General features: G+C 49.5%; 1 protein-coding gene across 1 annotated transcript in view; it reads left to right on the forward strand.

Moving 5' to 3' along the window:
* Igf2r (insulin like growth factor 2 receptor) overlaps positions 1-17,033 on the forward strand; it is a 97,357-nt gene extending 80,324 nt beyond the window's left edge. The window contains exons 39-48 of the mRNA XM_075950782.1: positions 169-315; positions 1,018-1,252; positions 1,754-1,890; positions 8,292-8,406; positions 9,405-9,551; positions 10,046-10,233; positions 11,351-11,537; positions 13,033-13,176; positions 14,070-14,139; positions 15,358-17,033. Of these exons, the coding sequence (XP_075806897.1) occupies positions 169-315; positions 1,018-1,252; positions 1,754-1,890; positions 8,292-8,406; positions 9,405-9,551; positions 10,046-10,233; positions 11,351-11,537; positions 13,033-13,176; positions 14,070-14,139; positions 15,358-15,774 (1,787 nt within the window). The 3' untranslated portion in view covers positions 15,775-17,033. The remainder of the gene's footprint in view (positions 1-168; positions 316-1,017; positions 1,253-1,753; positions 1,891-8,291; positions 8,407-9,404; positions 9,552-10,045; positions 10,234-11,350; positions 11,538-13,032; positions 13,177-14,069; positions 14,140-15,357) is intronic.
* The last annotated feature ends 8,609 nt before the right edge of the window (positions 17,034-25,642 follow it).

Consider the following 25,642-nt stretch of genomic DNA (forward strand, 5'->3'; position numbering starts at 1 on the left):
GAGTGTGCCTGGAACATGCGTGCTGTCTTCACGTGTTTGTGCGAGGACATCCTGGCTGTCAGGCAGGTAGACAGCGTCTTAGGGACTCCTTGTTGGCTATCCTTGGGCAATGGCAGCTAGTAAGGTGTTGATACATCTAAATGACCTTCCTTACTTCTTTCCTTCCAGAGACGGAAGATGGCGACCCCTGCGTCTTCCCCTTCATCTATGAAAGGAAGACCTATGAGGACTGTGCTTTGGAGGGACGGTCAAAGCTGTGGTGTAGCAAAACTGCAAATTACGATCGTGACCATGAATGGGGCTTCTGCAGACAGAGTAAGTGGAGAACCAAGTCTGGGGATGGGAGGGTGGCAGCTGTTCTAGGGATGACCACGCTAATTAAGGCCATGATGTAAGTTTCTTCTTGTTGGCTACAGAGAGCATTTTAGTTGCTCCATGGGATGACAAGGCAGGTGTATATGTGAACCACAGTGGAGCTGTACTGAGTGTGGGCATGCCGTAGAGTGCTCACCTGGGTCCGCTCAGTAGTGGAGTCACTGTGCTCACATCCCAGCATGCAGCTCTGTTGGGTCTGCCGTGTGAAGTCACTGAACACACCATGTGTGGGGGTGGTATTCACGGAGAGACAGACTTAGCACCTGGCTCCTTTGTGACTGAGGGGCGGAGGAAGAGTGACTCAAGCACCTTAGAATCCGTGTAGCTCTCTAAGTTACCACGGATGAGTGTTTGGTTTATGGGCGATGACTAGCTTCGAGGTTTGTGTTGACAGTAATACTTGTGGCCCATGGGTGGCACTGTCACCATCAGTGTATGGTCAAATGTTGAGTGCTTTCCTGGGAGGAGCCCTAAAGGTGTTGTGGGGTCTGTGGGAACTGAAACTGTGGATAGATCTGCAGGAGTGAGACAGATCTTGTCCAGGACTGTACTTGGGAAATGGCCAGGAGATAGGAGGTGGAGAAGTCGAGGTGTTCGCCCCACCCTAGCTAGGTCTGACCATTGCATGCCACTGCTCTCCAGCCAACAGATACCGGATGTCTGCCATCATATTTACATGTGATGAAAATGAAGATATTGGCAGGCCAGAAGTCTTGAGTGAAGATCGTGGGTGTGAGGTGACATTTGAGTGGAAAACAAAAGTTGTCTGCCCTCCGAAGAAGATGGAGTGCAAGTTCGTTCAGAAGCACAAAACCTACGACTTGCGGTTGCTCTCTTCCCTCACAGGGTCCTGGGACTTTGTCCATGAAGGAACCTCGTGAGTATGCACCCATCACGGCCCCTCATGTTTGCAGATAGGAATATCACATAACTGTGGTCTTCGGGGCTCTCAGTGTGAGAATGACATAGAGTGTGGGGAGCTCTGGTGGACTCACATGGAGATTGGAACCCTGGCAGTTAGTTGTAAAGGGCTTCCTGGTGCACAGGTGTGAGGTAGTATGGGGTTTCTAAGACTTTTGCCAGGTATTACTCTGCCTTTGCCTTTTGAGCTCCATGTGGGGAGTGCTTTCTCTGCCAGGCACTCTGAGCCCTGCAGGTCCTGCTGCAGATCAGGGCTGTGAATGGAGGACCTAGTGTCTGCTCTACCTCCACAGCCGTCTCTCTTCTCTCTGCACTGTGCCAGGGATACCTGAGGACATGTCTCTGCTCCTTCTGCACTGCCAACGCTGCTCTAGGAGCCACCTCCCAAGGCAGCCTGGAGTATCTTAGGGTAGAGATGTCACTTCCCTTTCTCCCACTCCTTTGTTTCATTCCGCAGGTACTTTATCAATCTGTGTCAGAGAGTATATAAAGGGCCCCTGGACTGTTCTGAAAGGGCCAGCGTTTGCAAGAAGAGTCTATCTGGTCAAGTCCAGGTTCTGGGGCTTGTTCATACACAAAAGCTGGATGTCATAGGTAAGGCTCTGGGGTCCTCATCCTTGATTCAGTTGCTGTACCAAGATTGGCAAGGTGAGGCTGTCGCTGGTGTGATGGGGAATGTACCTGAGCTTTGATGGAAACTTGAGAGACTATTCTCTGTGACTAATTGAAGCATTTCCACCCACTTCCTGGAATATGAACGTACATGCCATCTGTATGCTCTGAAGTATGACCACCTGTCTGTTTAAAACACCTCTGGTGATTATGTTCTGGCTCCTGAATCTATGTCTACACACACCTCAGAAACCCATAGTTGCAGGGGACATGGTACAGACACACGTCTTCCTCAAGCACTTGGAAAGTAATCATGACTCTTTAGTAGTTTGAATACAAGCTCACCTGTCATTGGTAGATCTGCTCATTAGAGGACCATCACACTTAGCTAAGAATATCTATACTGTGTTGAGTGCTCTGCTGTCAGGCTAGAGTGGAGTTCTAAGTTGTGCTGATTGAGCTACAGGCTGACATGGGTATTGAGATAGAGAGTGAATTCTGAGAAATCACCATGGCCTTTAGTCAGAAGCCCAGGTTCTACAGATTGGCAGAGTCACCAGACAGGAAGTGGTCTGAGAGGTACCTCCCTCTGGGAATTAAATTCCCAACATGAGAACCCTGGTGGGAACACTTAGGAACGTCTTAGGAATCCTATTTTGCACAACCAGGGAGTCCTATGGAGTTGGATGGTCGTTTTGTAGGTGTGGATGGTCGTCCTGGAGGTGTGGATGGTATCCTGTAGGTGTGGATGGTCGTGCTGTAGGTGTGGATGGTATCCTGTAGGTGTGGATGGTCGTCCTGTAGGTGTGGATGGTATCCTGTAGGTGTGGATGGTATCCTGTAGGTGTGGATGGTCGTCCTGGAGGTGTGGATGGTCGTCCTGGAGGTGTGGATGGTATCCTGTAGGTGTGGATGGTCGTCCTGTAGGTGTGGATGGTATCCTGTAGGTGTGGATGGTATCCTGTAGGTGTGGATGGTCGTCCTGGAGGTGTGGATGGTATCCTGTAGGTGTGGATGGTCGTCCTGTAGGTGTGGATGGTATCCTGTAGGTGTGGATGGTATCCTGTAGGTGTGGATGGTATCCTGTAGGTGTGGATGGTATCCTGTAGGTGTGGATGGTCGTCCTGTAGGTGTGGATGGTATCCTGTAGGTGTGGATGGTATCCTGTAGGTGTGGATGGTATCCTGTAGGTGTGGATGGTATCCTGTAGATGTGGATGGTATCCTGTAGGTGTGGATGGTATCCTGTAGGTGTGGATGGTATCCTGTAGGTGTGGATGGTCGTCCTGGAGGTGTGGATGGTATCCTGTAGGTGTGGATGGTATCCTGTAGGTGTGGATGGTATCCTGTAGGTGTGGATGGTCGTCCTGGAGGTGTGGATGGTATCCTGTAGGTGTGGATGGTATCCTGTAGGTGTGGATGGTATCCTGTAGGTGTGGATGGTCGTCCTGTAGGTGTGGATAGTCGTCCTGTAGGTGTGGATGGTCGTCCTGTAGGTGTGGATGGTATCCTGTAGGTGTGGATGGTCGTCCTGTAGGTGTGGATGGTATCCTGTAGGTGTGGATGGTATCCTGTAGGTGTGGATGGTATCCTGTAGGTGTGGATGGTATCCTGTAGGTGTGGATGGTATCCTGTAGGTGTGGATGGTATCCTGTAGGTGTGGATGGTATCCTGTAGGTGTGGATGGTATCCTGTAGGTGTGGATGGTATCCTGTAGGTGTGGATGGTATCCTGTAGGTGTGGATGGTATCCTGTAGGTGTGGATGGTATCCTGTAGGTGTGGATGGTATCCTGTAGGTGTGGATGGTATCCTGGAGGTGTGGATGGTCGTCCTGTAGGTGTGGATGGTATCCTGTAGGTGTGGATGGTCGTCCTGTAGGTGTGGATGGTATCCTGTAGGTGTGGATGGTCGTGCTGTAGGTGTGGATGGTATCCTGTAGGTGTGGATGGTATCCTGTAGGTGTGGATGGTCGTCCTGTAGGTGTGGATGGTCGTCCTGTAGGTGTGGATGGTATCCTGTAGGTGTGGATGGTCGTCCTGTAGGTGTGGATGGTATCCTGTAGGTGTGGATGGTATCCTGTAGGTGTGGATGGTATCCTGTAGGTGTGGATGGTATCCTGTAGGTGTGGATGGTATCCTGTAGGTGTGGATGGTATCCTGTAGGTGTGGATGGTATCCTGTAGGTGTGGATGGTATCCTGTAGGTGTGGATGGTATCCTGTAGGTGTGGATGGTATCCTGTAGGTTGGATGGTATCCTGTAGGTGTGGATGGTATCCTGTAGGTGTGGATGGTATCCTGTAGGTGTGGATGGTCGTCCTGTAGGTGTGGATGGTATCCTGTAGGTGTGGATGGTATCCTGGAGGTGTGGATGGTATCCTGTAGGTGTGGATGGTCATCCTGTAGGTGTGGATGGTATCCTGTAGGTGTGGATGGTATCCTGTAGGTGTGGATGGTATCCTGTAGGTGTGGATGGTATCCTGTAGGTGTGGATGGTATCCTGGAGGTGTGGATGGTCGTCCTGTAGGTGTGGATGGTCGTCCTGTAGGTGTGGATGGTATCCTGTAGGTGTGGATGGTCGTGCTGTAGGTGTGGATGGTATCCTGTAGGTGTGGATGGTATCCTGTAGGTGTGGATGGTCGTCCTGTAGGTGTGGATGGTCGTCCTGTAGGTGTGGATGGTATCCTGTAGGTGTGGATGGTCGTCCTGTAGGTGTGGATGGTATCCTGTAGGTGTGGATGGTATCCTGTAGGTGTGGATGGTATCCTGTAGGTGTGGATGGTATCCTGTAGGTGTGGATGGTATCCTGTAGGTGTGGATGGTATCCTGTAGGTGTGGATGGTATCCTGTAGGTGTGGATGGTATCCTGTAGGTGTGGATGGTATCCTGTAGGTGTGGATGGTATCCTGTAGGTTGGATGGTATCCTGTAGGTGTGGATGGTATCCTGGAGGTGTGGATGGTATCCTGTAGGTGTGGATGGTCGTCCTGTAGGTGTGGATGGTATCCTGTAGGTGTGGATGGTATCCTGTAGGTGTGGATGGTCGTCCTGTAGGTGTGGATGGTATCCTGTAGGTGTGGATGGTATCCTGGAGGTGTGGATGGTATCCTGTAGGTGTGGATGGTCATCCTGTAGGTGTGGATGGTATCCTGTAGGTGTGGATGGTATCCTGTAGGTGTGGATGGTATCCTGGAGGTGTGGATGGTATCCTGTAGGTGTGGATGGTCGTCCTGGAGGTATGGATGGTATCCTGTAGGTGTGGATGGTATCCTGTAGGTGTGGATGGTCGTCCTGTAGGTGTGGATGGTATCCTGTAGGTGTGGATGGTATCCTGTAGGTGTGGATGGTATCCTGTAGGTGTGGATGGTATCCTGTAGGTGTGGATGGTATCCTGGAGGTGTGGATGGTATCCTGTAGGTGTGGATGGTATCCTGTAGGTGTGGATGGTCGTCCTGGAGGTATGGATGGTATCCTGTAGGTGTGGATGGTATCCTGTAGGTGTGGATGGTCGTCCTGTAGGTGTGGATGGTATCCTGTAGGTGTGGATGGTATCCTGTAGGTGTGGATGGTCGTCCTGTAGGTGTGGATGGTCGTCCTGTAGGTGTGGATGGTCGTGCTGTAGGTGTGGATGGTATCCTGTAGGTGTGGATGGTATCCTGTAGGTGTGGATGGTATCCTGTAGGTGTGGATGGTATCCTGTAGGTGTGGATGGTCGTCCTGTAGGTGTGGATGGTATCCTGTAGGTGTGGATGGTCGTCCTGTAGGTGTGGATGGTATCCTGTAGGTGTGGATGGTATCCTGTAGGTGTGGATGGTCGTCCTGTAGGTGTGGATGGTATCCTGTAGGTGTGGATGGTATCCTGTAGGTGTGGATGGTATCCTGTAGGTGTGGATGGTATCCTGTAGGTGTGGATGGTATCCTGTAGGTGTGGATGGTCGTCCTGTAGGTGTGGATGGTATCCTGTAGGTGTGGATGGTATCCTGTAGGTGTGGATGGTATCCTGTAGGTGTGGATGGTATCCTGTAGATGTGGATGGTATCCTGTAGGTGTGGATGGTATCCTGTAGGTGTGGATGGTATCCTGTAGGTGTGGATGGTCGTCCTGTAGGTGTGGATGGTATCCTGTAGGTGTGGATGGTCGTCCTGTAGGTGTGGATGGTATCCTGTAGGTGTGGATGGTATCCTGTAGGTGTGGATGGTATCCTGTAGGTGTGGATGGTCGTCCTGTAGGTGTGGATGGTCGTCCTGTAGGTGTGGATGGTATCCTGTAGGTGTGGATGGTCGTCCTGTAGGTGTGGATGGTATCCTGTAGGTGTGGATGGTATCCTGTAGGTGTGGATGGTCGTCCTGTAGGTGTGGATGGTCGTCCTGTAGGTGTGGATGGTATCCTGTAGGTGTGGATGGTCGTCCTGTAGGTGTGGATGGTATCCTGTAGGTGTGGATGGTCGTCCTGTAGGTGTGGATGGTATCCTGTAGGTGTGGATGGTATCCTGTAGGTGTGGATGGTATCCTGTAGGTGTGGATGGTATCCTGTAGGTGTGGATGGTATCCTGTAGGTGTGGATGGTATCCTGTAGGTGTGGATGGTATCCTGTAGGTGTGGATGGTATCCTGGAGGTGTGGATGGTCGTCCTGTAGGTGTGGATGGTATCCTGTAGGTGTGGATGGTATCCTGTAGGTGTGGATGGTATCCTGTAGGTGTGGATGGTATCCTGTAGGTGTGGATGGTATCCTGTAGGTGTGGATGGTATCCTGTAGGTGTGGATGGTATCCTGGAGGTGTGGATGGTCGTCCTGTAGGTGTGGATGGTCGTCCTGTAGGTGTGGATGGTATCCTGTAGGTGTGGATGGTATCCTGTAGGTGTGGATGGTATCCTGTAGGTGTGGATGGTCGTCCTGTAGGTGTGGATGGTATCCTGTAGGTGTGGATGGTCGTCCTGTAGGTGTGGATGGTCGTCCTGGAGGTGTGGATGGTCGTCCTGGAGGTGTGGATGGTATCCTGGAGGTGTGGATGGTATCCTGGAGGTGTGGATGGTATCCTGTAGGTGTGGATGGTATCCTGTAGGTGTGGATGGTCGTCCTGTAGGTGTGGATGGTATCCTGTAGGTGTGGATGGTATCCTGTAGGTGTGGATGGTCGTCCTGGAGGTGTGGATGGTCGTCCTGGAGGTGTGGATGGTATCCTGTAGGTGTGGATGGTATCCTGTAGGTGTGGATGGTATCCTGTAGGTGTGGATGGTATCCTGTAGGTGTGGATGGTATCCTGGAGGTGTGGATGGTATCCTGTAGGTGTGGATGGTATCCTGTAGGTGTGGATGGTATCCTGTAGGTGTGGATGGTATCCTGTAGGTGTGGATGGTCGTCCTGTAGGTGTGGATGGTCGTCCTGTAGGTGTGGATGGTATCCTGTAGGTGTGGATGGTCGTCCTGTAGGTGTGGATGGTATCCTGTAGGTGTGGATGGTATCCTGTAGGTGTGGATGGTCGTCCTGGAGGTGTGGATGGTCGTCCTGTAGGTGTGGATGGTATCCTGGAGGTGTGGATGGTATCCTGTAGGTGTGGATGGTATCCTGTAGGTGTGGATGGTCGTCCTGTAGGTGTGGATGGTATCCTGTAGGTGTGGATGGTATCCTGTAGGTGTGGATGGTATCCTGTAGATGTGGATGGTATCCTGTAGGTGTGGATGGTATCCTGTAGGTGTGGATGGTATCCTGTAGGTGTGGATGGTCGTCCTGTAGGTGTGGATGGTATCCTGTAGGTGTGGATGGTATCCTGTAGGTGTGGATGGTCGTCCTGGAGGTATGGATGGTATCCTGTAGGTGTGGATGGTATCCTGTAGGTGTGGATGGTCGTCCTGTAGGTGTGGATGGTATCCTGTAGGTGTGGATGGTATCCTGTAGGTGTGGATGGTATCCTGTAGGTGTGGATGGTCGTCCTGGAGGTATGGATGGTATCCTGTAGGTGTGGATGGTATCCTGTAGGTGTGGATGGTATCCTGTAGGTGTGGATGGTATCCTGTAGGTGTGGATGGTATCCTGTAGGTGTGGATGGTCGTCCTGTAGGTGTGGATGGTCGTCCTGTAGGTGTGGATGGTATCCTGTAGGTGTGGATGGTATCCTGTAGATGTGGATGGTATCCTGTAGGTGTGGATGGTATCCTGTAGGTGTGGATGGTATCCTGTAGGTGTGGATGGTCGTCCTGGAGGTGTGGATGGTATCCTGTAGGTGTGGATGGTCGTCCTGGAGGTGTGGATGGTATCCTGTAGGTGTGGATGGTCGTCCTGGAGGTGTGGATGGTCGTTAGAGAGCTGTCACCTGTCTTTACAGTAGACTTTAAGCTCCCGATGCTTTCGTAATGCCTTAGAAATAACACCAGTTCATTGTTTTGTTTCAGGTGACAAGGTTGTTGTCACTTACTCAAAAGGCTATCCTTGTGGTGGGAATAAGACGGCATCGTCTGTAATTGAGTTGACCTGTGCGAAGACTGTGGGCAGGCCGACATTCAAGAGGTGAGACAGTGCTCAGTGCAAGCACACTGTGACTTTTTGCCTCCCGTTTCTACACAAGAGTTGGGAAATGTGCACAGATGACGGTGTCTGGGCTGTCGCTGAGACTCTGAGACCGAGGGCCTAGAGGCCAGAGCTGAGGATTGTCCTGCCTGTGCGGTGTTTTTCCCACAGGAGTCTCCCCACCCCCACTAGAGTGCTAAGATGTGCCATAGCCAGGCTACCTCAGCGCTTTAGCCTGGTTTACCTTAGGAAACATGCCCCGAACTGGCTTTGGAGCTGCCTGTGGTAGCCTAGCAGTGCAGGGCTGACTGCTGCCCTTGAATGTCATGGTGGAATTCTAAGGGCCACCACCAGCAGCCTGTCTAGAACCTACAAACAGGTTCTAGGATATTCTTGAGTGATGGCATAGTGTGTTCCAGGCAGTGGCCGGTGCCGGGGGCGGGGGCGGGGGCGGGGGCGGGGGGAGAGCATGTGAGCTGCTGCTTTGGAAGCTGCGCTTTGAAAGGCAACCATAACAAATAAAAGGGCTTTTTAACGTGAGACTCAGATGCTTGTAAAAGTGAAGATTGAAAGTCTAGATGCAAGATTTGTTAAGACATTTTTGTTGAGCTTTTTTTTTCATAAACAGAGGCTTGAACCCAGGGCCTCATGCAAGCTAATCAAGACTCTGCTCTTGAAAGGTATTTCCAGCTCCCTTTTGTTAATTTTGGGACAAGGTGTCACTAAGGTAAGGTGTCCAGGCTGGCCTTGGATTTGCTCTGTAGTTGTGACAGGCACTTCCTACCTTCTGCCTCGGCCTCCTGAGAGGCCAGAATCACGGGCTGCTGTTCCCAGGGTCAGCAGGCACCAGATCCATGCCACTGATGTTATCTTTTGTTCCTGTGCTGAAGCATGGGGACCAAGATAATTGTCCTGGCCCAGTGCTGCCACTCCCACTCTGTGCTGTGGGCACCAAGGGCTCTCCAGACCCCAGCGGTGACCTCATCCCCTCCTCCCAGGTTTGATAGTGACACCTGCACCTACTACTTTGGCTGGGACTCGAGGGCGGCCTGCGCTGTGAGGCCTCAGGAAGTGAGCATGGTGAATGGGACCCTCATCAACCCTGTGACCGGCAAGAGCTTCAGCCTCGGCGACATCTACTTTAAGTAAGTGGGAGATTGCCTCTTTGGCTTTACACGTAGTCAAAAGTGAACAAAAACGAGACTTTTCCTAGCAGAAGTGCACAAGGTAAGTAGTCTGTGTGCTTCTGCTTCTGTTACTGGAGTAACCATGGACTGATTTAAATGAAGAAAAGTGTACTGTTTCTCATGGCTTAACACCGTGGTGTGTCTTTATAAAAAGTAGCTCCTCTCCTCTCTGCTGGGGAGCCTAGGGGTTGGAGCCAAGGGCCTCGGGAAGAGTAGGGGAACAAGGATTCTTCTGGACTGACCAACATGTTGTAAAGGTTCATCTCTCGGCAGTGTCTTTGGCCATGTGGGGGCAGAGTGCATTGCATGTGCTGTCTGCCATGTATAAGAAGGTATAGTCACTCCAGGAGGGGACACTGGGGCAGGGAGATGACTGAAGTCTCATGTGGCTGGAGTATGCAGGAGAAAAGAAACATGAAGAGTTTTAAATCACTGTGTCTCCTCTGCCTCAGGCTGTTCAGCGCCTCTGGGGACATGAGAACCAACGGGGACAACTACCTGTATGAGATCCAGCTCTCCTCCATCACCAGCTCCACTAACCCTGCCTGCTCTGGTGCCAACATTTGCCAGGTGAAGCCCAATGACCAGCACTTCAGCAGGAAAGTGGGCACCTCCGACAGGACCAAGTACTACATCCAAGGTAACTTGCTGCTGCCTGTTAGTGGTTCTCGTGCAGCTTTTCGAAGGGAGAGCTGTGTGTGCTCACCCACTAACCCACTGCGTGGAAATCTCAAGACTGCTTCCAGAACCAAAGCCCTTTGTGAGCCGGTATTGCCCTGGTGGGCAAATACAGAGGGAGACAGGGTGCATAGTATGATTGTGACCTGCCATTAGGACTGCTGCTTCCTCATTTAGAAACTCTAAGTCATTAGAGAAGGAGAGGTTCATGAGGGAGCTGGCTCAGTGGGTAAGGGTGCTTGATGCCAAGCCTGAGGGACTGGGATTAGTGGGACTCACATAATAGAAGGAGAGAACCAACTCCATAAGTTGCCGTCTGACCTCAGACATTTGCCGTGATGGTGGGGAACCCATCTAGCTGAGTGAGAACAGGTGTGGGGAGGTTGACTGGCACCAGAGTCATTCTCGTTATCACACGAGTGTGTGTTCCTGCAAGGCCGTGTGTATTTTCTGTTTGAAATAACTCATCTTTCACCATATACCTTTTGTGATTTGCTTTTGAACCATGTGACAGTTAACTTTTAACATAGTGTTTCCAGATCCATGATCAAGAGAACAGGAGCTAGGAGAATGAGGTTAGAGCAGGGTCCACTCAGTCTTCCTGTATTTCTGACACCAAGGGCTCATTCAGTGGTTTCCATAGGTCACTCTCATTTGGAAATTTGGGTGAGAACTCCCAGAATTCTCTGGGAGCCGTTGTCCTCCTGCTTGTAGTTGATTATAGTTGAGGTTGTAGGCTGTAGTCACCGTGACAGGATGCTCCTGGGGAAGGCTGGGAGCCAGGTGCAGACCCTCCTCTGGCCTCCCTGTGGAAATAGGCTGTACCGCCATCCCTACAGTGATGTGTGATGTCTCCCTGGAGCACTGCTGGCTAGGCATGCTGATTCTGTTGTCTAGGCTGAAGGAGACCTGGTCAGCCCACTGTAAATCCTATCATTAGCCAAGGACAAAGGCCAGACCTCATGTTAGATGAGGTTAAAATCCTTCCATGCTTTGGACAAACCCGTAGAGTGCACGCGGACATTTGAAGTGTCCATGTGGTGACTGGTAATGATGATGTCTCCTTTCCTGGGTGACAGATGGCGATCTGGATGTGGTGTTTGCCTCGTCCTCCAAGTGTGGGAAAGATAAGACCAAGTCTGTCTCCTCCACCATCTTCTTCCACTGTGACCCTCTGGTGAAGGATGGGATCCCAGAGTTCAGCCACGAGACTGCTGACTGCCAGTACCTGTTCTCCTGGTACACTGCGGCTGTCTGTCCTCTGGGGTGAGTGTGGCAGCCATGTCCCTTTTCCATCACTGTTCAAGGCTAAGCCTCTGTGTTTTCGCTTGCTGTTATATTGGGATGTATTCTGATGAGGACAAAAGATGAATCTTGGTCTGTGCCATTGTCTTTGTCGTACACACCATCTCCCTTCCCTCAGCTGCTGGGAGCAGGGCTGCTGTGATTCCTTCAGCCTTCCCTGTGCTCCGTGTGCTTTACATGGCAGACTGCAGTTCAGTTGGAGCGAAGCATTTCTGTATTGGGGTAAACAAAGCACTCTGTAGGTCTTTAGAATACGCTCCAGAGCCTGGAGTTTTGGGGGCAGGAAGGGGAATGCTCCAAGGACTCCAGGCCAGGGAGGGAGGAAATCATGGTGTTTTCATGTCCAGGGACCATTATCTTTATTTGCATGTGGAAACTAAGACCTGTTATTTGTAAGTAATCCTTGGTGTAAAGGAGCAGTCGAGGGTAGAATTCGAAGAATTCAGAGGTGAACAGCGACGAAAGTGTTCCAGAGCATCTTAACGTGCCCTTGAGCGCCTGTGCCGGCTCTGGCTTGGAGGTCTGCAGGCTCCCCATATTGCCGTTAGCATGCGATATTCCTACCCCAGCACAGGTTAAGAGGTGCGGGCTAGGGCCGGTCTGAACACCAGCCTCTTCCGTTGTTTCCTGGCTTCCTGGTGTTAGTATGAGATTGTGTGGCTGGGATGCACACCAGCCCATCAGAGCTCTTGCTTGGTGGCGCTCACCAGTTTATTTGCATTATTCTGGAGCCAAACTTTCACTGTAATTGTCTTTATTATGTGACCCGCCTGTTTGCCCCAAAACTCTTAGGAGTCCAGATACCCCCTGTCACTCCTTTCATCCCTGCCCCAGCTTCTCTGGGGCAGAAGATGCTGTTGTGTCGCTGTGTCGTATCATGTGTGGTGGCCCTGAGTGGCAGGAAACCAGAGAGCTCTGGATGCTGAGCCTTCCTGAGCAGAAGGAACAGTCAGCCTGTGTCCATGTACGACTGCTTCCTTTGTGTGCTGAGCATCCTGGATGTCCTGCTTCCTCCCTCGGGACTGGCATTGAGTGGGCATGGTGGAATTATTCCATTTCATAGTAGTGTTCTTGGGCCAGCCGGGCTAGAACCAGCAGGCTCCACAGCATTTGTGCCTACGCCAGTCCTAGATATCCCTCTAGCCAGACGCCCCTAAGATGGCCTGGTACAGGAGAATCCCTGTCTTTGCTTGGCCTGCAGGGCTCTGCAGGACCAGGCAGACCCACAGGAGATGATGTGCATGGCTGGTCCATGTCTTCAGCTCCTGCTGTTTCTGTCAGTAGGCCTGTTCCCACTGTAAGCGTTCTCAGAACACTCTAGATGCTACTTTCTAACCTAGTGGGTCACGTGTCCTGGTCTGGATTGAGTAGGGGCTAGCTTCTGGGACCTAGTTTCCTTGGAATATTGCTCTCCACAGCTCCTGACACAGCTTCCTTTCTGTGGATGTCTTTCTAGTATGGCCTTGGATGGTGACAATGCAGGACCAGAGTACAAGGGACTCTCAGAGCGGAGTCAGGCTGTCGGGGCCATCCTCAGCCTTCTCCTGGTGGCGCTGACTGGCTGTTTGCTGGCCTTGCTGCTTTATAAGAAGGAGAGAAGGTAAAGTGGGCAGCAAGGTAGGAGGGGCTGGGCCGGACCGGCCAGCAGTTCATCCAGTCTTAGCTATGGGCTTGGGTTTTGAACCTGGCAACAGCAAACATCTAGGTTCAGAATTCTAAGCAGTGGATACCACTGCCTTTAAATGTCTTAATTTCCATGACACAGCATGAGATTGCCCAGAACTTTGGCGTTGTTCATAGGTGCTGAAGTGGTTCAAGTTCACACTGGGTATGCACACCACAGGTTCTAGTTCACGCTCATTGTGCACATCACAGTCTTCTCAGTTGGTGCTGATGGGTCTAAGACACATGAGCCTTATGAAGTCCAAAGACTGATAAGAAGAATCTCATGAGCGATTTTTTTTTTTTACTGATCAGCTGACTATCCTTCCCCCACATCACACAAAGTGAGCATTTATTAAACACCTACTGTGTGTCAGGTGCTCTCTTCTGTTGGCCTTGCTTTGCTAGGTGAAGGGCTTGTTACATGATTCTATTTTTTTGTTAGATTTTTATGTCACACATTAGAGCAGCCCTGGGAAAGTGGATGAGTATATAGACTGGAGTCAACCATGCTCAGATGTGAACTCGGAGGGAGGGGTGGGGCTCAGGCAGAGCAATGGGCATATACCTGTGGAAGCCGCCATCAGAGTAGTCTGGGCACACAGAGGTGTGTTCCTGCTGCTGACCTTGTCAGTCTCAAGGGTGGAGCGAGACTGGCACTTGTCAGCCTGCTCTGAGCCCAGTGGTCCCAGTGGTGCTGTCGGTCATTCCAGATGCCCTGCCCTTAGGACACAGTCCTTAGGAGCTGTGCAGACTGGACCTGTGCCAACCGGCTGGGTGCCTTGTCTCTGCTCATTCTTCTGTCCATTTACTGTGTTTTCTGTTTGACAGGGAAGCTGTGGTCAACAAGCTAACCAACTGCTGCAGAAGAAGCTCGGGTGTGTCCTACAAGTACTCGAAGGTACTGTCCGCTTCGTGGGGCAGCTGCTCCCTGCAGCGCTGCCTGTGCTGCCCGAGCCTTCCTGCATGCTGGCATAGAGTGTCTTGGGAGGGAAGCCTCCTCACATCATCTGATAGCCTGTCCCCAAATGTTTGGAACTCTTAGAGTAAGCCCCAGTGATGAAGCCCTGTGCACCAAGTATCTGGGTAGTTTCTCTCAGACTTTCAAAAGAGGCCAAAGGACACAGATGTGTTTATAGCCCTCACACATATGTTGGTGGAATTTTCCTGTTCCACCGCCGCTCCAAAAAGCCACATAGAGACTTACTATTATCTGTAAATGCTTGGCCCCTAGCTTAGGCTTGTTACTAAGTAGCTCATCTCACTTAATTAACCCATATTTCTTATCTACCCCCTGCCACGTGGTGGTACCTTCTTTCAGCACGGCATCTTCATCTTGCTTCTTTCTACATATCCTCCAGACTCCTTAGCCACTGCCCTGAAAATCTTGCCTAGATATTAGCCATTTAGCTTCTTTATTAAACCAATCACACTGATAAGTAGTCAGACAGTGTAAAGGACTAGTCCTCAGACGTATTGCCAGATCACTTTTAAAAAATAAATTGAGACTGGGAAGATGGCTTGGTTGGTATAGCACGATCCTCTAGAACCCATTAAAAAAAAAATAAAGCCCTGGGCATGGTGATGCATGCTAGAATGCCCAGGGGTATTCAGTGCAGCTCTGCGCCAGCTGGCCAGCCAGCCCCATCTCCTTGGTGAACTCTAGCCAGTGGGAGACCTTGTTGCAAAACAAAAGAACCATGGTGGATAGCTTCTGAGGATGATAGCCAAGATTTTCCTATGTGTACACACATGTGCATATACGTGCACCTGTGCACATTTGAACATACACATAAATACAGAAAATTTAGAAATTTGATGCTTTGGTCCAAACCCTTCCTGTATCTTCTCTTGCACACCAGATGCCCTCTCCCCAGTACACAGCTGCCCAGAAGAGCCCCTCTCTGCCAGCACGGCTTAGCAGTCATGGGCCATGTCAAGTCCTATCCGCCTGGCCTGCGCATTTGCTTGTGAGACTCTTGCCAGTGGCTCTACTTTGCAGGTTCTCATCTCATGCCAGCACAGAGAGGCCCTGGTGGGCTGTGCCAGGAGAGCTCGCTGGCAGCAGGTGGGCATCTTTGCTGGGTTTCACACGGTCTCTGCTGTTGTTCCCTGGCAGATCAACAAGGAAGAGGAGACAGATGAGAACGAAACAGAGTGGCTGATGGAAGAGGTCCAGCCGCCAACCCCAAGACCAGGCAAAGAGGGACAGGAGAACGGCCACATCACCACCAAGGCCGTGAAAGCAGATGCTCTCACTTCGCTGCATGGGGATGACCAGGACAGTGAGGACGAAGTCCTGACCATTCCAGAGGTGAAAGTTCACTCGGGCAGAGGAGCCGAGGTAGAAAGCTCACAGCCCACGAGAAACCCACAGCGCAAGGTCCTTAGGGAAAGGGAGGACGATAGGGTGGGGCTGGTCCGAGGAGAGAAGGCCAGAAAAGGGAAGTCCAGACCTGGACAGCACAAGTCACCCACCTCTGCCACGCTGGTGTCCTTCCATGATGACAGCGACGAAGACCTCTTGCATATCTGACTCCGCGGTGCCTACAGGAGAACGTGGAGCCATGGGACAGCCAAGCACCTCCAACCAAATAAGACTTCAACTCGATGATGCTTCTATCATTTTGCCTTTAACAAAAACTGCTTCAAAGGGAAGAGTTTTTGTGACGGGGGAGAGGGCGAAGGAGGTGGCACCCCTCCTTCATGGTCGTTTACAGTCATGGAACAAGTGTTGCTTGAATTGGCCAAAGGGCGGTACTTCGTGCCAGGGTTTTGCCCCAAGTCCTCACTTCCAAGCATAGCTGCAGTGTGCTTCCTTCCAACAGGTGCCAAGGCCACATGCATCTCAGCACAGAGGGCTGTGTTTGAGAAAACCCTTGCTGCTTCAGACCCTCTAGGGTGTCTGACCATCTATATTTTTAGCAATGGAATTCTCTCCCCTATTTATTGACTTCGACAGTTACTACTCAGGTTTGCGGAAAACAAAACAAAAAGAAAAAGCCAGTTTCTTCTGCCAGCAAGGGTGTGATGAGGCGAAGCTGGCAGTGTGCTGGGGCCGTTGTGTGGCTCCTGGACTGTCCTGGATGCACACGCTAGCGAGCTGCAGTATTCCTCTTCGCTTTCCATGTTGTAGGGCACGCACATCCACAGGTCCCCGAGTGCCCAGGCTGGGAAGGCCTGCCTGCTCCATGCCTCGCATTGTACCTGCAGCTCTTTGCACGCATCCTCCTGGGTGCTGCCTTCCCAGCAGCTCACCCAGAGAAGGACTTTTGTACACGTGACTGGAGTTGAGGCAACACGGAGAGTAGCTGCACTTCCAGTTTGGGTTGTAGGCCTCTTCAGGTTCTCATGAAACCACCTTTACTGTGCTGTTTTCTTTTTTTAAGGGGAAAAAGTGTTTATCACCCATTTGACCTATAAGAAGCCTTAATTTGCACAGGGTGACTTACAGACATCGTGTGAAACACGGTGGGCCAGTGTTAGGTGTGGACCTGTGCCCGGGCAGGGTCCCAGGATTGAAAGGCAGGCCCGGTGTTCTTCCACTGGCTGTGGACTTTTCTTGACGTGGTCAATGACTTCTCACATTGTAGAGTTGTGCATAGGTGGTATCTACACACCGAAAAGCGAACCGCCCTGCAGATTTCTTGGTTTATGCCAATTTGGCTGGCTTATTTGATTTCAACATAAGTGTATTTTTAAAAATTGATTTTTCTGTTCATTTTTTTCAATCAACTTTACTGTAATATAAAGTATTCGATTTCAATAAAAAATAAATTATTAATTAGGTGTAAATGACCCACCCCCTTGATTATGGCCACTTGCTGAGCTAGTGGTCATTCTGATTGCCTGTTTTTTCTTTCTGTCTAAATTTTAAAAGGCATTTGCTTTTGGGTTGCTTTTTCCTGAAGCCGGCCCACTTGTGTGCTAAGTCAGTTTTACCTGGGTCTGAAGGCTCCATTCTTGCACATAAGTCTCTGTATTTCCATCTACCAAAGCAAAGCTGCCATTCCTCTCCAGTGACCTCTTTGCGTGCGGCCCAGTCTAGGCCCGAGTAAATTCATGTGTCTGATTTATCTTAACTGAGAGTTGACACCAGTCGTCCCCTGATAGTCATCCATGTGCTGTCTGAGGTGTCTGTTGACCAGTTGAAGATACTAGACATAATTCATGTGTCTTAATAGAACATTTGTGACGGGAAGAAATCTTGTGTGTCCCACTCGAGTGTCCAGGGTATGTGTCCTCTGTACCACTCACTCACCTCGTGGTCAGCATCCACGTCACTTATCAGACCAGCCCTTCGATGCCATGGTACGTATATGCCGACTGCTCTGACACCCCTTCTGAGACGTAGCCTGTCTCATGGAGCCTAGAACTTGCTCTGTAGCCACAGATGTTCTTGAACTTTGGATTCTTTGGGCTCTGCCTCCACCTGAGCGCTGGGATTATAGATGTGTGTTTCCATGCCCACTTCTTGTATTAGGGACCAACCCAGGGCTTTGTGATATGGGACAAGATCTGCCTACCCCTGAGCTGTATTTCTAGCCCATTGCCCAGGTAGTCTATCCGGGGGTGGGGGGGTCTTCTAGCCATTCTCCCTTCCTCTCCATACACAGGGGCCTTTGCAGAGGCCCATTGCCCCTTGGTAAGCTCAGTAGTAGAGAAGGGTATTGGCTTTGCTGGCTCCTGTCTTGTGGGCTTAGCTCTGGCCCTCATCAGGGAAGAGGATGTGCCAAGAGGTGTGGATGCTTTTGCCCTGCCTCCTCCTCCCTCCAGCCTCGGAGAATATAGCTCAGTGATCCTCGCCTGCTCTTGGTACAGAATCTTTTGGCAAAACCTGCCTAAGAGCAAGTAGGAGGAAGTTGCATCTTCAGAAAAAATTTTATTGAACAGAATGCTGCCTTCGTATTTTATTTTGCTTTTGTCAAGGTTTTCTGTGCCTCTGTTTGAGGGAATGAATGGGGAGTTAAGGACGATGCAGGCAAAGCCTCGCTGAGCTTCCTGGAGAAGCGGGAATGGGTTATCAGAGACACTGCAAAGCACTTGAGGCCCCAGTGTCAGCCACTACTCAGCATTATACAGCCAAGCCCTTGGGAAGGGCTGCAGTCACCCCGTTAGAATACCTGTGGATGATGGTTAAGAGTCAAGGGCCCATTGGTCCCTTCTGTCCCTCCTCCCCCCTTCCTCCTCGGGCATCATGGCCTTTAGACTGGGGACTATGGTATAGAGGACACTGACTTTCTAGAATCCCTATTTCAGCCTCCAAGGAGCCCATGCCCTGCTGTGTGCTTCTCTGGTCAGGACCCTCTGCTGAGCTCTCACCCTAAGCTTGGGCTTCCTGTAGGTTCTGGCTGTAGTTAGGCCAGAACTACCGCATAGTCACATGGCTCGAGGGAGCAGGAAGGTGTTCACCAGAGACCCAATGCTCATATTGATTTGTATAGATAGAATGGAGCTACCTTTGCTCACAGCCCTGGGAGGGTCAAGCAGCTTCCGGGGCAGTCTCAGAAAAATGTGGAGAGAAATGACAGGGCATAAGGAGATCAACTGCTCCTCAGCCTGGGGCTCACTGGGTACGCTTGAAGCCCATTTGCCATTTCCTGCTGAGTCATTGCTGACTTTTCCTAGCATATTCCCCAAAGCCTACCACTAGTCCTTTCGGCAGGACTAGGTCATTCCCATTTTACTAGGAAGGTCAGCTGGATTTCCTCAGCCACATCTAGAATAATCTAGGAAGTCAGTACTTCATAGGACCTAGGCTTACCCTCCAGCCTGGCTTCTCCCTTTCCTGGGGAACCCAGCCTCAGTTGCTCCTGTATCTGTTTCAACCCCTGTCCCTTCCTTGGCTCCAGGAGGTACCCGTACCTGGAGTCCACTGAGGCAGAAATCACCCATGTGGAATTTGTGTCTAGTTGGACATTAGGTGAATTAAGCTGATGCATAGACTGTTTTGGAAAATGTGCCACTGGTGTCTGGTGAATTGATTTATTGAGACATGACTCAGGGCAGATGACCTGTGATCTTAGTCTGTTTGCATATGACACAACACTGGAGACTAGTCATTTCTAAAGGAAACAATTGGACTCACACTAGAGGCAGGAAATTTCAAGAATATTGAGCTGGTGTGTCCCCACGCTGCTCACTCGTGCCAGAAAGAAGAGTCAGTGGGCATATGTGAGAGGGGACGATGGGTATGGGGTGCTGTGTAATAAATAATAGGTGGTTCTTGGAGTAACTAAACCTGTCTCTTGGGACTGACCTCAGTCCAGTGGTTCTTAACATGTGGATTGAGACCCTTTGGGGGGACGTCAAATGACCCTTTCACAGATCATTGGAAAACTCATGTTTACATTACGGTTCACAACAGCAAAATTACAGCTCTGAAGTAGCAACAACGATTTTATGGTTGGCGGTCCCCACAACGAGGAACTAACTGTAAAGGGTTGAAGCGTTAGGAAAGTTGAGAATTTCTGCCTTAGTCAATACCCACTATGTCTTAACAGCCCTGCCACACCTCAATACCGTTCCATTAACAGTTAAAAATCAACCTGAGCTTTGACAAAAGAACACATCCAAACCACAGCATCTACCCTTCTGGCTTTGGGTTTTGTTTTTTTTTTTGCAGTTTAATTTTAATTCTCATCATTTGTATTGGTCAGATTTGGAAAACAGTTGCCTATATTTGCTTAGGGTTCTTTATGCAATTATAATAATTTTTTTCTTTAAAAAGAATTAATGGTTTTTGAAGACCAGCCTTGACAAAAATACCTCTTGCCAGGGTAGGGGCATGGGGCTTTGGGTTCTTACCTACAACATGGGGTTAGCCTGGGAATTCATCAGAGTATGGGTCCCTCTCATGGGGTTAACCTGGGAATTCAGAGCATGGGTCCCTCTCATAGGGTTAGCCTGGGAAAATTCATCAGAGCATGGGTCCCTCTCATGGGTTAGCCTGGGAATTCATCAGAGTGAGCATGGGTCCCTCTCATGGGGTTAGCCTGGGAATTCATCAGAGCGAGCATGGGTCCCTCTCAGGAAGGAGTCTTTAAATTAAAGTTGCCAGGGATATCAGGACATCTGTGTGTGGACTGGAAACAGGGACCTGGGTAAGGACATAGAGAGCCACAGACTAAGAAGTCCCTGGCCCCTGGTCCAAACAGAAGAAAGAGGGTCTGAGCCAGCTGAATGCATGGGAGGCAGAGCTTCTCTTCAGACCAGGATGAGTCAAAAGTGGGCATGGGACCCTCTGTGGTGGGGAGGGGTGTGGGGATGCTGGTTTCTGTTCTCTTCTGGTGTGTGTTCCAAGTTGGATGGCCGGATGACAGAAATGAGGGCACGTCTCAGGGAAGTGAACATCTTAGGGGCTCACAAAAGACAAGTATCTTACTCAGAGTTAATGGCTTGATCTTTCTTTGGGGTGGGACTTGCAAGTGCCCTCCTTCCCTTGCTCTCTCCCACCCTATCCCTCATGCCTATCTCCCCACCCTCCTGCTTTCCTTCCTTCTCCCGGGATGTGCTGAGCCCTTCCAGCAGACCATAGACTGAGCTCTTAGGAAGAGGAAGAAAGATGGTGGGCAGGGAGGATCTTTGGCTCTCTCCTGTGTGGAGTAAGCTCTGAGTGTGCCAGCCAGTGGATACCTGGGCTAAAAGGACCGACTCTTGAGTTCCGTGGAACAAAAGAGCCGTGGAAACACAGGACTCACTGGGTCGTCTGTGAGGCTGTTTCCCCAGTGTTCCTGTGTGCGTGTGTAGGGCAGCATCACTTCTCCGCTGCTGCAATAGAAACATCATGACCAAAAGCAACTCAAGGAGCTTATAGTTGCAGGAGCCGGAAGCTGACTGATCACATTGTAATCTACATACGGGGGCGGGAGCAGAGAGAGAGAGAGGTGAGACTACAGACCACCCCCAGTGACACCCTCCCTCCAGCAATGCTCTACTTCCTACAGGTTTCATTGCTTCCCCAAACAGCACCACCAACAGGGAGGCCAGTGTCATGCACCTAGGATAAGTTCTGGTTCCACTGCCAGCCCCCCTCCCAACAGATCAAGCCACAAACTCTCCTACATTCAGAGGGCTTAGTTTGGGCCCATGTAGGATCCCCAGCTGTCAGTCCAGAGTCCCTGAGTTCCCACTAGCTCGGGTCAGCTGTCCATGGTTTTCCCAGTCATGATCTTGACCCCCTTGCTCATATGATGATCCCTCCTCCCTCTCTTCAGCTCTCCAGGAGCTCAGCCCAGTGCTTGACTATGGGTCACTGCATCTGCTTCCATCAGTTACCGGATGTAGGGTCTATGATGACAATTAGGGCAGTCACTAATCTGATTATAGGAGAAGGCCAGTTCAGGCAACCTCTCCACTATTGCTAGGAGTCTTTGGTCATCCTTGTGGGTTCCTGGGAATTTCACCAGTACCTGGTTTCTCCCTAACCCCACATTAGTTCCCTCTGTCAAGATATTTCTTTCATTGTTCTCCCTCTCCATCCCTCCCCCAACTCGGGTGATCTCAAGCCCTCATGTTCTCAACCCTTCTCCCTCCCCTTCTACTCCCCTTCCCAGTTTGCCCTGGAGAGCTTAACCATTTCTCCTTCCTGGCACCCTGCATGTGTGTCCCTCTTAGGGTCCTCATCTTTAGTTAGCTTCCCTGGGGTTGTGGATTGTCGTCTGTGTGTCCTTTGTTTTACATCTACTATCCACTTATGAGTGACAAGATGCCATGTTTGGCTTTCTGGGTCTAGGTTACCTCACTCAGGATGTTTTTTTGTTAGTTCAATCCATTTGCCTGCAAATTTCCAGATGTCATTGTTTTTTTTACCACTGAGCAATACTCCATTATGTAAATGTGCCACATTTTCTTTATCCATTCTTTGGTTGAAGGACATCTAGGTTGTTTCCAGGTTCTGGCTATTGCAAATAATTCTGCTATGAACTTAGATGAGTAAATGTCTTTGTGGTATGATTGTGCATTCTTTGGGTATATTTTCGGCAGTAATATTGCTGGGTCTTTGAAGGCGAAGGTGTAAGTCAAAAACAGTCCCACACCAGTTTAGGATTATGATTAATAGAATGGTTTCCATTGCTGTAGCAGGTCACGGCCCCATAAATTTATGGCAATATTGGCTATGTATGGCCTTAGTCTTTCTATTTGCCCTTCGGGCCCTATGCATTCAACCCATCTTGTGTTTTTTTTTACACGAGATAGGGTTCCAATTCCCAGGAACTGAACATCTACCTCTTGAAGATGCCAATTTGGATGCCAAGATTCTGGAGTAATGATACTTACATCCACACCTGTGTCTAATAAGCCTTCAATAAAAGTGCCATTTATACAGACTCTTAGCTTTGGTCTTCGATCGTTAATATACGTTTACTCTGTCCTACTGGGGTTTTTTTTTTGACTCATCCTCCACGCGTAATTCATCATTTAGACCAGTATTACTTTTTACAGCAGAAATTGGAGCTTTTAATTTTCTTGGTGAGGCACGTTCTCCACTGTGACTGGGAATGACTGGGCCACTGTTGGCTTGGGGGCCTGCGAGAGGCCCCTCAAGGAGTTTCCCGATGGTATCGGGTTGCCTTGTCTGTCTGTTGTTGACCTGCATTCGTTGGACCAATGTCGGCCTTTACCGCATCTCCTACATATACCTGAAGGCCGAGGTCTCCTATTTTTGTCATTCCCAGAAGAGATATTATTCCTAGAAATTCTTTGCCTGCAATCCCTTTGCAAATGTCCTAATTTACCACAATTAAAACACCTGGCAGTTTGATGTCTCCTCATTGCTTTGGAAATCGCTTCTCCTACCCAAGATTCATCATTATAGCTAAACGTCTCAACATTCATCCATAGGTGCTGATCTAGACTTTAAAGGCCCAATTATCTTTTTGCATTCTATGTTTGCATCCTCAAAAGCTAGAGATTCAAGAAGTATTCGTCTAGCTTCTGGGTCTGTTACCCCTATGTCCAGAGCGTTAATTAATCTTTGCAAAAAGTCAATAAAGGGTTCTCTCTGTCCCTGCCTAATTCTGGTATATGATTCAACCCTTTTTGCTGGATCTTGTATCCTATTCCAAGCATTTAAAGCTGCTTGGTGACATAGACACAGTACTTCATCGTCATAAAGAGCTTGGATCTGTGGATCAGCATATTCTCCTGCACCAAGAATTTGATTTTGGGAATCCTCGACACCTTTTGCTCTTCCTTGCTGTTCCATATGCTTGGATTCTTCTCTGAAATAGATTCCAAACATCAAGGAAGGTCCATTATCTAAAACTGCAGACACTAACTGATGGGGTAGCTCTAGCATTAGAAGCCCAAGTCCTTATCATTTCCTTAACATATGCAGAGTGCAAGCCGAACAATAGCTTGCTTAATTTGTTTTAGATCATTCATTGCTATTGGCGTCCATCTAGCTTCTCTGACTCCCTTTGAGCCTTTAGAAGTTGATGCTTTGTCAGAATTAAGTATAGGGTATGTCACTAAAACCCTGGGTAAGCCAGTTCTAATAGCTGGTGGTGGCATTGTATCCTGTCCTTGTGCCTTCTTACTCTGTTCACCAGCTCCAATAATTTCTTCAATCATTTCAAGTCTTTTTATTATTGTCTCTTTTGAATCCTGAGTCTCCTGACCTGCATGAGTTTCTAGTAAAGATTGTATGGTTTTTAGGAGTGCCATATTCTTCCTAAATGATAGAATATTCAAAAGAATATGCCTCCATGTGACAGAGTCGTCCCGAGGGGTTGCAGCTTTCGGTAACTGGCAACTGCATGCTCTGCTTCACGCCACTTAAGAGCTGCACTTGCAAGGGAGATTTGAAAACAACTCAGAAAAGAGCAAACCATGCGGGCAGAGACTATGCGGGCCTGTGGAGTTTAAATCCATTTGGGGAGGCAAACGATAGGGTACATGGGGACTTGAAGTCAATCTGAGGTGTCTAAAGGGAAAATATAAAGAACTGCAGCAAGAAAAGCCACTGCATGATAATTTATATTAAACTGCTGGCTCCACGCACAAGGCACAGGCCGCAAGGCACAGGTCACAAGGCACAGGCCACTGCTGAGGGAGGGAGGGCTAGCGCCAAGCTGAACTGGCGGCAGGCAGCCAAGCGGGCGAAGGAGGGGTCCTAAAACCAAACATTGGGTGCCAGATGAAGGTGAAGGTGTAAGTCAAAAACAATCCCACACCAGTTTAGAATCATGATTAATAGAATGGTTATTTATTTAAAGGGGAAAAAACTTACAGATCACCGTCCCAGACAACAGCGCTCTGTGCAATCAGGAAGGGAGTCTAGTCCCCGGAAGCAGAGCAGGAAGTAAGAGAGAGCGAGAAGGGAAGTGGTCGCTTTTTTAAAGGGAGAGAGACCACACCCCAATGGGCTGGTATCTCAGCGGCTATTGGCTGGAGGAGCAGAAGGACCACCCTCAACAGGTCTTGAGGCAGATTGATTCCCAGTTTTCTGAAAAACCACCATACTGATTTCCAAAGTGGCTGTACAAGTTTGCACTCCCACCAACAGTGGAGGAGAGTTCCCCTTACTCTGCATCCTCTCCAGCATAAGGTGTCTCCAGTGTATTTGATCTTAGCCATTCTGACAGGTGTGAGATATCTCAGAGTCACTTTGATTTGCATTTTCCTGATGACTAAAGATGTTGAGCAATTCCTTAAATGTCGTTTGTCCATTTGAGACTCTTCTGTTGAGAATTCTCTGTTTAGACCTACCCCCCATCTTGAAATTGGGTTCCTTAGTATTTTGATGTCTAGTATCTTGAATTCTTTTTTTTTTTTTTTTGATTTTCGAGACAGGGTTTCTCCGTAGCTTTTGCTTCCTGTCCTGGAACTAGCTCTTGTAGACCAGGCTGGCCTCGAACTCACAGAGATCCACCTGCCTCTGCCTCCCGAGTGCTGGGATTAAAGACGTGCGCCACCACCGCCCGGCTCTTGAATTCTTTATATATTTTGAAGACCAGTCTCTGTCAGATGTGGAGTTGGTGAAGATCTTTTCTCATCCTGTAGGCTGCCATTTTGACTTGTTGACCATGTCCTTTGCTTTACAGAAGTGTCTCAGTTTCAGGAAGTCCCATTTATTAATTGTTGCTCTCAGCGTCTGTGCTACTGGTGTTATATTTAGGAAATGGTCTCCTGTGCCCATGCGTTGAAGACTACTTCCCACTTTCTCTTCTAGCAAGTTCAGTGTAACTGGATTTAGGTTGAGGCCTTTGATCCATTTGGACTTGAGTTTTGTGCATGGAGATAACTATGGATCTATTGGCATTCTTCTACATGTCGACATCCAGGTATGCCAGCACCATTTGTTGAAGATGCTTTCTTTTTTCCATTGTATGATTTTGGCTTCTTTGTCAAAAATCAGGTGTTCATAGGTGTGTGGATTAATATCAAGGTCTTCAATTCGA

This window comes from Microtus pennsylvanicus, chromosome 1 (genome assembly GCF_037038515.1).
Source record: "Microtus pennsylvanicus isolate mMicPen1 chromosome 1, mMicPen1.hap1, whole genome shotgun sequence".
Taxonomy (NCBI): domain Eukaryota; kingdom Metazoa; phylum Chordata; class Mammalia; order Rodentia; family Cricetidae; genus Microtus; species Microtus pennsylvanicus.